The sequence below is a fragment of the Prionailurus bengalensis genome, chromosome B4 (assembly GCF_016509475.1).
Source record: "Prionailurus bengalensis isolate Pbe53 chromosome B4, Fcat_Pben_1.1_paternal_pri, whole genome shotgun sequence".
NCBI lineage: Eukaryota > Metazoa > Chordata > Mammalia > Carnivora > Felidae > Prionailurus > Prionailurus bengalensis.
The window spans coordinates 40678909-40693744 of record NC_057358.1 but is presented as its reverse complement, the minus strand read 5'-3'; the positions used below and the strand labels follow the sequence as shown (position 1 = coordinate 40693744).

At 45.7% G+C, this 14836-nt stretch overlaps 1 protein-coding gene across 4 annotated transcripts in view; it reads left to right on the top strand.

The window, feature by feature from the left end:
* ANO2 (anoctamin 2) overlaps positions 1–14836 on the top strand; it is a 339542-nt gene that overhangs the window by 183504 nt on the left and 141202 nt on the right. For 2 of the 4 annotated variants that reach the window (XM_043564316.1, XM_043564315.1), the window contains 3 exons: positions 4429–4511; positions 10537–10548; positions 10770–10880. In XM_043564316.1, coding sequence (XP_043420251.1) covers positions 4429–4511; positions 10537–10548; positions 10770–10880 — 206 coding nt within the window. The remainder of the gene's footprint in view (positions 1–4428; positions 4512–10536; positions 10549–10769; positions 10881–14836) is intronic. The other 2 variants (XM_043564318.1, XM_043564317.1) reach the window with 1 other exon arrangement.

Sequence of the window (14836 nt, the reverse complement as noted above, 5' to 3'; positions counted from 1 at the left end):
AATTTCCAGGATACCATGAGTGTAGATGTTAGAGATTTTACTTAATGCCAGAGAAGTATTGTCAGTATTTCCACCAAAGGGATTTGTAAAGAACAGATAGTTTCATCATTTTCCTTCTCCTCCCTTACCCCCAGAGTATTAGGGTAATAAACTTTCTCTGGGCCATAGCCATCTGACCACACACACACACACATACACACACACACACACACACACACACACACACTTCTCTTCACAAACTGGAATGGAATAACCTGGAATAATAACCCTGTGGTAACTGGACATTTCCAAGAAGACACACCCACGTGTATCATACAAGGAACAGAGTCAACACATTTCAGTCCATCTTGAGTAGCTACCTGACTTTTCCTTTTTCCTCATTGTTGGATACACAAGCCCTTAGCTTCCCCATTGGATCACAGAGCGGCAGAGCCATGATCCTTCTGCAGAGGATACTTGATTATCTCTGACTCCATGGCGCCTGAAGGACATGCCAGGATGGGACCATGAGTCACACATTCCCAAAAGTGTGAAGAGGAGACAGGGAGAGGTCTGTTGTCAGTAGTGTTGGGAGTACTGAACACAAGCGTTCTCTGTTCCCTGTAGGGACCTCTACTTGGGTGGAGATAGAACCAGACTCGAAAGACCGCCATATTACTAGGTCACCAAGAAACATTTCCAGGGGACACTCTATTTTCTGTTCTCAGGTGGAATAGCCAGTACCCAGGAGCACATGGGCAGTAGTCAGCCCACAGAAGTAGGGACAGGGAGTAGGAGGAAGTGGCACTTAGTACCATTTGGCCCTGGAATGGTTCACAGGAGGGGTTCAGTAGAACTGGCTAGAGCTGAAGCTTGTTGCCTGGGGCATCTTGGGCTGCAGCTCTGTGGCTCCTTGTCAAGCATGGCATCTCATAACTACCCCCAAATTCACTGGAACTCATTTGGAACCTGAAACACATATTTAGTTTTTGATATATTACAGTCCTAATTCCCACCAATTTGTCTTAAGAGATGCCCATGACTGAATAGCTAAAGCTTAATAACGCCAGACCCATGATCCCTTACAGACTTTTCCTAGGGTCCGTAATCCCTTGTTGTAGACAAACTTGGTTTTCAGTTGTACTTTCCCACTCTCAAGCCCCAACAACTACCTCTCCTCTTTCCTCAATAGCTGTAATTAACAGATGCCTCTCACCGCCCCCCCCCCCCCCCGGGATCTGCCATAATTTACTGCCCCCCACCCCCACCCCCGCTCCTCTCCCTCCCCCTCCTGTGGCCGTGCGGGGAAAGCAGGAAGGGTGGGATGCGTCAGAGCTTCCTGGCATAGCGTGGGGTTCGGTTGTGTTTTTTAACAGCCTTGCTGTGTTTTATGTGATTGTGTATTTGGTTGCAGCAGCCAAGAGCCGCTGGGCACAATTGCCTGCAAATTACAATTAAAAATGATAGTACTGCCTCTCATTACCATGATTATTATGATCAGTGATGCTGTGCTGGGTGGGCCTGGGCTGGGGCCCAACCTGCCAGGAGGAAGGCTGGGGAGAAGTGGCACTTTGCAGAGAGATTCTCTGTCAGTGGAGCAGGAGTGGGGGCTGCTGAGCCAGGGCTGCGTGGAAGGTGCTAGTCTGGCAGGGTCTGTGGGAGTCTTCAGGCCCAGGTCCTGGTTCCTCTGTCGTCCAGCTTCAGACTCCAGGGAACTTTGGAAAGTGAGTGAAGCTCTATTGAAAAGGGAAGTAACGGGACAGGGTTTCTGAACTCTGTTCTGAATAGAAGTTAAGGACATTGTCTTAGGAGCCAGGCAGTCCTAGATGTGTGTGTCTCAGTTCTGCCCCTTACCAGCTGAGGGTCCATGGCCAGACAGTGTGGATCTGGCTCCTGGTCACAAAAGTCAGCACTCTGTTTTGTTTTGTTTTTTGTTTTGTTCTTAAGTTTTATTTATTTTTGAGAAAGCGAGCACAGCCAGGGGAGGGGCAGAGAGAGGGGGAGACAGAGGATCCAAAGCAGGCTTGGCGGGGGGCGGGGGGGGTTGGTGAGTGACAGCAGGGAGTCCGATGGGGGGCTTGAACTCACTGATGCTCAACTGACTGAGCCACCCAGGTGCCCCAAAGTCAGCACTCTTAACTAAGGTGCTGTATACCTGGAGCAAGGCTCTTAACCTTTAGGCCTCATTATGCTCATCTGTGAGGTGGGTGAAGGGATACTTACCCTGTAGTGTTCCCGTGAGAAGTGAATGAGATATGTGTGGAGCACTTAACATAGTCCCTGGCGTGTAATACACACCAGGAGCCGTGAGCCACTCTTCGTCGTTATGACAGTCCTCCCTTGTCCTCATGGCTCCTCTGCGGTGACTTCTTTGCCCCTCTCCTCTGTTCACATGGTCAGACTTGTCTGCTTCATAGAGATGGCAGTCAGGAAGCACTCTGAGTCCCACTGTATGCAGAGCCCTCCTCAGGCGCTGAGAAGAGCGTAGGAAAAGGAGGGACGCCCTCCTCTCCACCTTGTTCTCAGGGCATCCCCAGGCTGATGCCAGGGTTGGGAGGTCACGATGCACTGACATTAAGAAGCCTCAAATCCACAGGAGAAACTGCATGAACCCATGCACTGTAATGTAGGTGACAAGTAAAACAAACATAGCCTTTAGCAACTGCACATTCAGCTGGTCTGTAGGTGTTCTCCTTAGTTCTGTGCTGTGCCCTTGGTAGACAGGCAGCTAAGAGCTGAGGAAATTTATGGCCCTGTTTTACTGCACTGCTCTGCATGGTGCAGCAACAGGCGCCCACGCTCTTCCCATGCTTGGTGTCCAGGTGAGGGGGTGGCCTCAGGGAGTGTCACTTTCCTTTTTGTCCAGGGCACCAGACCTAAAGGACAATTAGGAGTGTGGAGGAGAGGGTGTCCCAAGCCTGATCCTATGGACGAGGTGGGGCTTGAGTGGTTCAGCAGAGGATGAGGGTAGACAGTGGAGGGCACCATAGGAGAGCGGGACAGTGTGCATGAGTTGGGGACGAGGAGGGCAACAAGGAGGTGACCTTAGCAGCAGTGCAAGTGTGAGGTTGTGTGTTGACAAACCGAGGGAATGGATTCAGACAGATGGGTTGGGCCGCATATACAGGATCCCCCCATCCAGAGAGAAGAACTAGGCAATAAGGAGCCATTGAAAGTTTAGATGGGGGAGAGTGGGCATCTGCCCTCTCCCCACCCCTTCTTCACAGCCCAAATGCCATTGTTTTCGACTCCACTCAGATGGTTTCTCTGGCAGCTAGCGCTCCCTCTGCTGCATGTCCACAGCTCTTATCTGTGCTGTTCTTTAGGCCCTGCTCACTCCATGCCTTGTATTTTAGTTATTGACAGTCTCTCCCCATAGACTGTAAACAGTTTGAGAGCAAATCCACGTTAGTTTCCCCTGATCTCCCTCATGATGTCTAGAACAGTGTTGTATATGTTACAGATGACCTTAGTCAGGCCTGGTTCTTTTTGCAAGACTGGAAATTGGTTCAAGCTTGCTCAGATAACAAGAGATTTGTTGTAAGAAAGCAAGAAGCAAGCTCATGGATGCAGGTAATGACAGGCAGCCAGGTGTCTGGGGAACTGGAGCTGGAGGAGCTACCGGAAACCATGGCCCTTCCTCTGTTCAGGTGCTGCATGGCTCGTCCTATGTCTGCTTCTCTTCGTGTCTCTTAGTTTCAGTTATCAAAAGAGAGAACCGGCTTGCTCCATCAGCAGGTGTTAGGTGTTCAGTCCTGGTATCACAAGCCCATGGGTGTGTGTTGGGCTATCCCTTTAAGGGGCCGTGGCTGGAGCAGGCAGACCAACCGGCATGCAGGTGTGGGAGGGGCACAGCAGCTACTTGCCGAACAAATGGAGGAATGGGTGAACGTCACTTAGGGGAGATTGCTCCATGAGCCACATGCAGGGTGGCTCAGAAGGCTGAGACTGGGGTCAGTTAGGAGACTGTTACATGACCTCAGGTTGGGATGAGTGGGGCCCAGAGAAGGGAAGGGGTGCTGGGGACGGAAGGAAAGATGGAGAGTGAGAGCCAGCTGAGGAAGGTGCAGGAAGAAAGAATGTGTGTGGAGGCAAGATGAGGCTTGTCAAGAAAGACTACAGACCCTTCCAGTCTTATTTTCTTCATCCTTCCCTCCCTCCTTCATGTCTTGAGGTCTGTGTTTACCCTCTCCCCATAATCTAGAAGTGGGAAAGGAGCACGCAAGCATGTGTGCATGTGTATCTCCCTTTAAATATATGGAGTGAACAGTCAGGGATGTGGAATGTTTTGATCAGTTCCAGCTAGAAGTAGAAGGAAGGGAATAAGTGCTTTAAAGAGAGTCCCTAAATTTGAAATCAGTATGTTTATCCTTCACCTCCATTGGGGAACCTAAAGTGTACTCAAAATCTTCCCTTTAAAATTAATAGAACTTTTTCTCTCTTTTTAAGCTACCATGTTTCTTGAAAACTGGAAGAGATTGCAGATGCGACTGGGCTACTTCTGGGACCTGACTGGGATAGAAGAGGAAGAAGTGAGTTTCCTTGCATACTTCTCTGGGTCCTTTCTTGGTTTCACCCTGGAAATAGATCTTCTTGAGTGAGATGACCACTTAACATTTGCTGCCACATCAATCCATTGGCTCCATGGTCTTAGCTGTGGTTGATAGGCACTGAGGCCAAGAGTTCAAATCTCCACTCTTCTCTTGAGCTATAAAACATTGGACCTGATAGGTAGTCAGGTGGAAAAAGAGGTGGTATAAGAGAAAAGCCTTATGGTAGCTTTGGGATTTAACTTAACTTTTGAGATTTAATTTCTGTCTCTCATGTCATGGCTGCTAGTGTGCATGAAGCCAAAGGGTAGGAATCACTCTCATGTAGCCCAGAGCATGCATATGTAAGCCTCCTGAGGGTCAAGGGAGAGGTGTGGGTGCCAGATGCTGATTGCCTTTGATGCCTGTGGAAGAAGAACCACTGAACTATTATAAGCCAGTACAGCATGTGTGAAACTGGAGGATAAGCTAAGGGCAAAGGGTAGGCTCTTCTGGAGTCTAGTTTTATGGACAGATGATATTGAAAAGACTGAAAACAAATCAGCCGTCCCCCTGGGCTCTTATGAGAACCAGGTCCACAGTCCTGATGTTGGCAAACTGGCAATGAGTAGTGTGTGCATGGTTGCTCACAGTTCTTATCTGTTTCCACACACTACCAGTGACTGAACAGTAAATGTGAATATTGGGTAGGCACTCCTGATATCGTGGACGTTGTTGATGAGGTACTGGGAACGGTGTCTAGAAAGATCAAGGGGCACTTGCATTTGCCTGAGTACCCACATGCAAAGGCTGGCCACAAGCATTATGGCGGCTACATGGAAAGCAGGCCTTTTCTGTATTCTCCCATAGTAATTGATGTGCCTCGCCTTACACTCGGGATCTTTGTGAGTCCCTATATCTGTAGCATGACATCATTTCTTCTCCTTGATGCTATAATTGGGCAGGTGGGCATTCCATTACCATGCACTGAGTACATGGGCTTACTGTATTCCAGTCCTGTGCGTTGAACATATGCCCAGGGACTGACGGCATCATGGGTTCCATGGCAAATAAGGGAATGTGCATGTGGATTCTACCTTCAGAGAGGATACAAATGAGGAAGATAAGCAACAGAGAATAATGAAGGCAGTTGCCTTTCTTGGGGGAGAATGCCCAAATGAGTGCTTCCAATAAAAGAGCTCTAGAAGTGGGACTGTGGGTGTGACCTGATTGGGACATCCTTATCCTGTTGGTTCCAGTTGCTTCAGCAGAGAGAGAGACCGGGGAATTATGGCCAGGTGTGGGGGTAGTGGTGGCGGGAGCTCCCACTCTCCTAATGAAGGGCCTAGCATGTCTCCAAAGAAGAGAAGAGGAAACATCCTGGCATCCAAACCTGCCTGGGGCCAGAGACCAGCTAAGTGTGTGGGCTAAGTAGAGCTGAGGATGCCAGCAAGTCTCTGTTAGGAGGTGTAAACACATTCACACAGAGAAAGGCATTGGTTGTGACTCAGTTCCCTCAAAATCTCAGTCACAGGCCCCTGCCAGGGGTGGCCATATGATCCATTTTCTTTTAGTAGCCAGGTTTCCTGTTTTCTGATGAACCCGGTGAGCAGTGGTAACTTCATGGGAGGTACATGATTTCAGGAACTCATGTGCAGGGTGAGAGTGGTCTGGCCAAGACTGGGTTTACCACAATGAGGTGGTCCTCATGGGCTCTGGTCACTCCTGATGGGTGAGGTTACTGCAAGGCAGGTTGGTTCTACAGCATGGTTGGTGTGCCCTGAGTGTGCAAGCCCAGGGCCAGGCATGGCTGAGAGGAAGGGAGGACAACCTTGTCTTTTCCTTTAATGTGTTTATATTTCAAACTAGGATATCAAACACACTTTAAGTTCAGTTCAGTCTGAACATACCCAGTAAGCACCAACTATGTACCAAGTTTTGATATGCAATAGGGAATTATGTCGGGTGGTCTCTGAGCATCTGCAAAGGGTTCTATTCAACTAGGGTGCTGTCTGGTCTCTAATATTTAGAACACAATGGTAAATATGTGATAGAAATTCCTTCTGGCTAATGTATCCAGAAGAAGAAATGCCTTTTTAAAAATTTGTTTTGTTTTTATCAGAGTTTTGAAGACTGGTCAAATTCCATTGAAGAAAATTTCAAAGGGAAGAAAGGGTACCCACAGGAGGAAACAGCAGGCAGAAGTCTTGATCCGGGAAGCTAGGGGTATAGATCAGAAACAGTGAGATGATGGGAAGGTGCAGTTGGCTGTGGGAACAGGTTTGGGGATGTAGTGGTGGACAAAGCAACAAATATAGGCATGCACTCAGATCGGGGTGGTTACTGATGGCTGCTGTGCATCTCCTGTAGGTCATGGGAAGTCATGGAGGGCAGGATAGGAAGGTGTTTATGACTTTACAAGATTCCTTATCTGAAGTGTCGTGGGCAGGTTTAACCTGCATTCAGGCGAGGAGCAAGAGGATGGCGGGTATGACTTGGGCATTGGGGAGAGGGAGGCAGGGGCCCTTGGAGGTCATGATTAGAAGTTATTTCTATTTTAACCAGATGGTATCTCTAGGAATCAGGAATATTCCCATGGTCAGCTGTCTGTAGTCCTAAGACGTTATGCTTCCCCGTGGTCTTCACTAGGAAACACTTACCTCCTCAGGGGAGAGGAGAGTGGTTAACTCACCGGGACAAAGGCTCATTTCCCCTCTGTCCTTCCCACCTGGGGGGAACCCACCACGTGGGCCACCCCAGGAAGGGTTAAACAAGTGGGATGCCTCAAGTCTAGGTTGTAAACCAGGGAGAAGTGGAAGGAGGCTAGAGACTGCTTTCTTTCAGGGCAGGGAAGGACGTGAAAAACCAAACCCAAGAGCCAACTTCTTGAGTCAGTGTGCCCCCTGCCTGAGGGGCTTCCCTGTGGAACCAGCAAGGGCACCTCAAGGGATTTACTTTGGATTCTGTTCTTGTTGAAGGGAGGCCTGCAAGATCTCAAGAGTCTTTCCCTGTGAGGTGGGATGATCTTCAGCTCAGTGGGCTTCATTTGCCTCATTAGCTTCTGTCAGACCCCAGGTGTTCCTCTTAGAGAGTGTGGCCTTGTCTGAACACAGATATCCTCTCCTCAATCTCTCTCCCATCCCTCATCTGTCATATCAAGCTTTAGATGACCCAGCTGGTTTCCTATCACATAGGAAGCAAAATCCTCTACCTGCCTTTTCTGACCTCAGCACATGTCATTCTCCTTCTTGCTCAGACCTTCCAGCCATGTAGACCTTCATTCTTTCCCACGCTCCTTCTAGTCTTTGCACTGGCTGTCACCTCTGCCTAGAATGCTGCAGTCTCCACATGGCCTATCCTTTCTTGACTTTTCCATACCAAAACATTACCCTCCTCTGACTGGCCTTCTCAGAATCCCCATTCTAAAGCAGCCATCCTATTTTATTTCTTCTGTTGTTCTTATCCCTATCTGCTGGTTTCTTATGTGTGTGTTTGCTTACTGTCACCTTCCTCCACTTGAAGATAAGCTCCTCAAGAGGAGGGACCCATTGTGACCTCAGAGCTTGGAAAAAGGCTCAGAGCACAGTAGGAGCTTGGGAACTCTTGATGAAGGCATTTGTTGAACATATCTCTGGATTTACCTCTTTAGATCATCTCAGAGAAGGCTGGTCCTGAGTTGGCCTGGTGCCATCCTTCAGCCAGTTCCTGAGGAGACCAACCAGGTGAAAGTAGCCTTGGGAAATATTTCCCAGAGTCTTGGTGGGAGGAGTTATATGTTTGTGATGATTTTGCATCAGACCACCAATCCAGAGAGGCCGTGTATGGGGAACATCAGAAATAAGAAGGACCTATCCATGGCTGGGTGCATTGGAGCAACCCTCACAGGGACTAGATTCTGCTCTGGCCATGAGCTCAGTTGTCCAGCCCTCTGCCTTTGAAGAATTCTGTAACCTCACCTGACCTTCTTGGCTACCAACAGAGAGATCCTTGTCTGACCTGCCTCAGCTAGAATGCAGAGCAGCCTAACTCTGCTTTGAGAGTCTTGGACTCCTGTTTATGCACCAAGAATGCTCGGCTTGTTCCAAACAGAGGAGGGGTTCTGAATGGGGGCCCAGTGTGGGGTGAGGTGAGCCACAGCCACCACTAGAGGAATGCGGAGACATGCCTGATGGCGTGGCACGTCTTTGGAAAGTCAGAGGCAGGTTGAGAGCAGCCTCCTAGTCAAGTAGGGAAAGTTCATCAGCCCCTTTTCAGGGTATGAAAAGTAGAAACAACTCTAGCTTGAGGGGGGTTAGAATCCACATTATGGTACTCACCAAAAGGATATTGCTATGATTTTTTAATTAAAATCTTCCATGGAGGGGCACCTGGGTGGCTCAGTCGGTTAAGCATCTGACTTCAGCTCAGATCATGATCTTGTACTCCATGAGTTCAAGCCCCACATCAGGCTCTGTGCTGACAGCTCAGAGCCTGGAGCCTGCTTCAGATTCTATGTCTCCTTCTCTCTCTGCCCCTCTACCTCCCATGCTTGCTCGCTCTCTCTCTCTCTCTCTCTCTCTCTCTCTCTCTCTCAGAAATAAACATTAAAAAAATAAAAAATCTTCCATGGAAATAATATAGATAAAAAGTGGCCAGATTTCAGAGGCCATGGAGGACAATTTCAAACCCCATTTCTCAAAGTATTCCTATAGGATGTTAATTGTTGGAGCAAAGGGATTTTTTGTAAGAAATGGTGGCTTTAAAAAAATTAAGCAAGTGTCTTCACAGTAAAACTGTTCAGAGCTTCTAATATGCTCATTGTGACTCTCAGGTGATACCTTGTATGGGCTTTTCCAATCTCTTAGACCCTGAAATCCCTTTTTAGCTAAAACTCTTTTGGCACACACATTAGGAGATGATGTGGTAGAGAATGGATGAAGGTGAGAGACAAAATCAGTGAGCTTCACAAGCATTTAGAGATTCCCGGGTGCTTTGCATGGTGCTAATTACTGTGAAAAATACAAAATAAGACAGTTTTGGTAGCAGATCCTCATATTAGGAGACTGTCACACACAAAACAGCTAGGAAAAAATAAAAGAAATATACATAATTGAGAACTATCTGTGGTACAAACTATGCAACTCTAGGCTATTCAAGAGGAAGGAGATTCCCCCAGGCATGCTGCCACAGACAAGTCCTGGAAGGGACGGGGCTGATGCATCCTTGGAGATTGGTAATGACAGGGTGCCTTAAAACCCTTCAATAGCATCACCCCCTGTTGCAGTGGTTATGCTTATAAGTCACATGCATGGTTTCCCCTCTCCAATGTTATGAATGTCCTGGGAAAGCCAAAGATTGGTCAGGAGCCTAGCTTGTTTGGCTTTTGGAATCTCTGACGTCTGAGCAGTGGTAAAGAAATGTGTGTACTCTGGGTCAACTGTGAGCCAGTGCCTGAACCCTTGCCTACAAGTTATCGATAAATGATGCGGGAACATGAAGTCCTCACACCTGTAGATATTTATCCTTGGACGCTGCAGGGAAGACCTGCCAATGAGGCCAGGTGTACACTGTTAAATTCTCTTTGAAGTAAGTCCTGTATCTTCCTGCTTCAGCATCTGCATTGGTTTGACCGTAGTCCTCTTGATTAGTTAGTCTCTTTCCCCTGCCTGGTGACTCACTATTCAGGTTTATATTGCTGAATGGCTCAGTGATATCTCTTGAGCATTGGTGTACTTGCCAATGAGTTACTCACCTAGGTTGTACAGGAAACAGGTTCAGGCAAGTGAGTTTTAAGATTCCCTGTGGCCATCTTTAGCTTTGATGTTTATTGGTCGCCATTTTAGCTTGCAGAATAATGGAGCAGGAAGTTTTGCTGTTGCCCTAACTCCCAGCTGTGGGGCACATCTGTTTCTCTGGCTGGGATTTGGCTCATTGAAACTTAAAGTTTGAGGTATGAGGATAGTTAGTAGGACAACCAGATGCTTCTGTTTGTATCAGCTGCCCAGTTAATGTTTCCTCTCTCCTTTCTCAACACTGGCGCCATCCCCAGGAACGTGCCCAGGTTTGGTTTTCAGTGTGGTAACAACTATTGTGTGTTCCTTCCCTCTCCCCCACATTGTGTTCCTGGTCTAGACTCCTTGTGATTGTGTGTGGTGTTCATATCCAAATAGCGTTCGATCCTAAGTCCTGACTTTATACCGTACTCGTAGTGTCTGATTATCACCCACAGGCCAGGGGCTCTTCTGCCTGCTTACCTACTACTCTTTGACTCTTGGGTTTTAGGAACACTCCCGGCCTGAGTATGAAACCAAAGTTCGAGAGAAAATGTTAAAGGCAAGTGGCAAGTCGGTGGTCCAGAAATTGGGCACCAATATGACTGAGGATGAAGATGAGGTAAGTTGCTGGTGCTTGTTGCTTGCCATCTTCTTCGTTTCTGGAGGTGCTTTGTCATTTCATTTGGAATGCCTTCATCAGAGACTGGGCTGTGAGAAGAGGTTGACAGGAGTGGGACAGGAGGGGATGATTCATGACGCATTCCGTTGACCTGCACTCAGAGCAGGCTTTTGCCATGACTTGATTTGTCTCTCTTTCTGGATGGTGGTGTCTGGCCAAAATGGGAGAGTAGGTTGGAGAAGAAAGAAACAGTTTCAGGGCAGGACTGAATCACCTAAATACCTAATAATGATAACTACCACCATACTAACTAGCACAATGGCAGTTAACCCTTGTCGAATGCTTGCTCTAGGCTAGATGCCATTCTAAGTGCATTATATTATCTTATTTTCATGGTAAATTTATGATGCTGGCACTCTTATTAGGCAAATGAAAACTAATGACAAAAGTTATGTTCATAGCTTAAGTCAGTTGCCAGAAGTCACCCAGCCAGTAAATGGTGAGTAGATCTGGGATTCTGTACATCTCTGACGGTCTGTGCATCTAACCACTACATGCAATACTGCCCTTCGAGTGCAGTGAAGAAGTCCAAGCAAGACATGGCTCTTAGGGCCAGCCGAGGCAAATTCATGCCTGTGTTCACTTGAGCTACTCATATAAAGTTCCTTACATTTCATTTTATCTGGGTGGGCTTTCACAAGTACGAATGTGATGGTGAACATGTCTTCCGAGTCCTATTTCTGAGTTTTACGGTGGCATTCAGACATTAAAACAGAGCTTCAGAATCTGTGCTGTGATCTGTAAATACGCATAGTGTGTGTGAGCTGGGGGTACAGTGTGGGGGGCTCCTCTTTGGCAGTGCCTGTCTTCTCTGAGTGCCACCCTTCTTTGAAACTGTGTGTGTGTGTGTGTGTGTGTGTGTGTGTGTGTGTGTGTGTGTGTTTATGTCTTTCCTAATCTGGTTCCTGAAAAAAATCAACAAGATTGGAAATCTGTTGTTTTTGCATGTGTCTTTTCTCCATCTTGGCTTTGAATTCAAATTTCATTTAATTTTACATTCTTAAAGTTGGAACCATTCATGTTAACATGCAAATTTATTCAAGCACCAAAACAGAAGAATGTGGTGTTTTTGAGGCCAGAACACTGGCTTTTTTATTTTCTTTCTTTCTTTCTTTCTTTCTTTCTTTCTTTCTTTCTTTCTTTATCTCTTTTCTTTCTTTCTTTCTTAAAGAAAACAGGACTTAGAAGAGAAAGAGCATGGCTCTCTGAGTTATTATTTTTTTTTCCTAGACAAAAAGTAAGTCCAATACCACCAATTTTCAGGGAAATAATGAATTCATTCTTAGGACAGACTAATCATCACCACCACCCTCATCAGAAAGCAAGAATTCTGTGTTAGCTTTAGCAACTCCATGCAACCTTCTTTCTCCACCCTAGAGCAATATACAATGGATAATTTTATGGAAATCACATGTAACTTTTATTGACCACTGACTCATTTAATTTTAATTCCATGGACGGGAATGCCAAGGAGCTGGAATTGCGTACATTGAGACTGTGGTTCTAATATAAACTTTGCTTGGATATATATGCATGATAGGTCACATAACTTTCAGGAACCATGAATAATTGAAAAACATCTGAATGCATTATGAATGATACATATGTTTATGTTTTAGCATTCAACATCTATTTCCATTACACTGTTGAGAATGCAAAGCTCAAAGCATCTAATGTCTTTTGGGCACTGGGGAGAAAATGACCTTCCTGATTGAGCAGTGAGAGATGAAAATGGCTTGGAATGTGATTGTCAACATCCTTCTTCTGTTCCCTCCATTCTGTTAATACTGTAAATCTTCTGTTCCTGCTGTAAGTCTAGCCAAAGATGGGAGATGAAGGGAGGAGCACGTGTTGCTGTCTGATGGGAGGGATGCTGCTCTTGCCTACTGGAAGAGTTGAGGTCAATACCCACTGTATAACATGGCTCTGGAGACCCTCTCATGTGTGGGATATTTAGGAAAGGTCCCTTCTGCTGGGGAATAGACAGGAACAAAGAACCAAAATTTAGCTGGTGGTCTTGGATATGCCTCTTTCATCCCAGAGGATCCTCTTGGCTCTGCCTTGACTGTGACCCCGAGTCTGCATATCCTCACATCTCTTTACTTTCCTTCCAGTTGGATGATAAGCTACCATTTATTGAGACCCAGAGCAGTATGGGAATTTGCCCAAGACCATATAATGTGTGTGGGGAAGCTGGTAGTCAAACTTAGCTTCAGCCGATCCCCAAGGCCTATTGCTTTTTTTTTTTTTAATTTTGAAGATATCAACCCCATTTTTAAAGACTTCTTTATTGAGATTTAGTCCTCAGACCATAAAATTCACCCACATAAAGTGTACGATTCAATAGCTTTTAGTATATTCACAGATTTGTGCAGCATTTCTACCATCTAAGTTTAAAATATTTTTTTAAGGTTTATTTATTTACTTGATGAGAGAGAGAGAGCAAGCGAGCACACAGGGAAGGGGCAGAGAGAGGGAGAGAGAGAATCCAAAGTAGGCTCCACACTGTCAGTGCTGAACCTGATGCGGAGTTGGGACTTACAAACCGTGAGATTATGACCTGAGCCGAAATCAAGAGTAAGATGCTTAACCAACTGAGCCACCCAGGCACCCCTCAAATATTTTTATGACCCCAAAAAGAAACCCTATACCTAGTAGTTACTAAACTCTGGAAAAACAACTAATCTACTTTCTTTTTCTATAGATTTGCCTATTCTGGGGCCCCTGGGTGGCTCAGTCAGTGAAGCATCTGACTCTTGGTTTCAGCTCAGGTCATGATCTCAAAATTCATGAGTTCAAGCTCTGCATCAGGCTCCATGCTGACAGCGCAGAGCCTGTTTGGGATTCTCTCTCTTCTCCTCTCTCTCTGACCCTCCCGCATGCACACATTCTCTCTCTTCTCTGTTTCTCTCTTTCAAAATAAATAAATAATACAATAAAAAAAGATTTGCCTATTTTGGGTTTTCATGTCAATGGTATCATGAAAAATGTAGTATTTAGCTGCTTTCACTTGGAAAAATGTTTTCATGATTCATCCATGTTTTAGCTACATCAGTATTTCATACTTTTTTATTGCCAAGTAATATTACATAGTTTAGATATACCTCCTTTATCAATTGGTATGATGAAGCCACTTGGATGGCTTCCACCTTTGGGCTGTTATCAATAATGGTGCTATGAATATTTGTGTACAAGTTTTTGTGTGGATGCATGTTTTCATTTCTCTTGGATTTATAGGTAAGAGTGGAATAATTGGGTCACACAGTAGCTCCATATTTAACAATTTGAAGACCTGCCATACTATTTCCCAAAGTAACTGTACCATTTTACAGTCTAACCATACAATGTATGGTTTCTCCACATCTCAGCAACACTTGCTGTTATCTTTTTTATTTTATCTATCCTAGTTGTGTGAAGTGGCATTTCACTGTGGTTTTAATTAGCATATCTCTAATGACTAATAATATTGAACATCTTTTCATGTACTTATTGGCTGTTTGTATGCCTTCTTTGGAGAAATGCCTATTCAAATCCTTTGCCCATTTTTTACTTTTTATTTTATTTTTATTTTTTTTAAGTTTGTTTGTTTGTTTGTTTACTTATTTATTTTGAGAAAGAGAGAGTGGGGGGAGGGACAGAGAGAGAGAGGGAGAGAGAATCCCAAGCAGGCTCCATGCTGTCAGTGCAGAACCCAAAGCAGGGCTTGATCTCATGTACTGTGAGATCCTGACCTGAGCCGAAATCAAGAGTTGGACATTTAACTGACTGTGCCACCCAAGTGCCCTCTTTGCCCATTTTTTAAATTGTTCTCTTATGATCATGTTGTAAGAGTTATTTAATAATCTGAATACCAATCCAATATATAATATGATTTACAAATATTTTCTCCTGTTGAA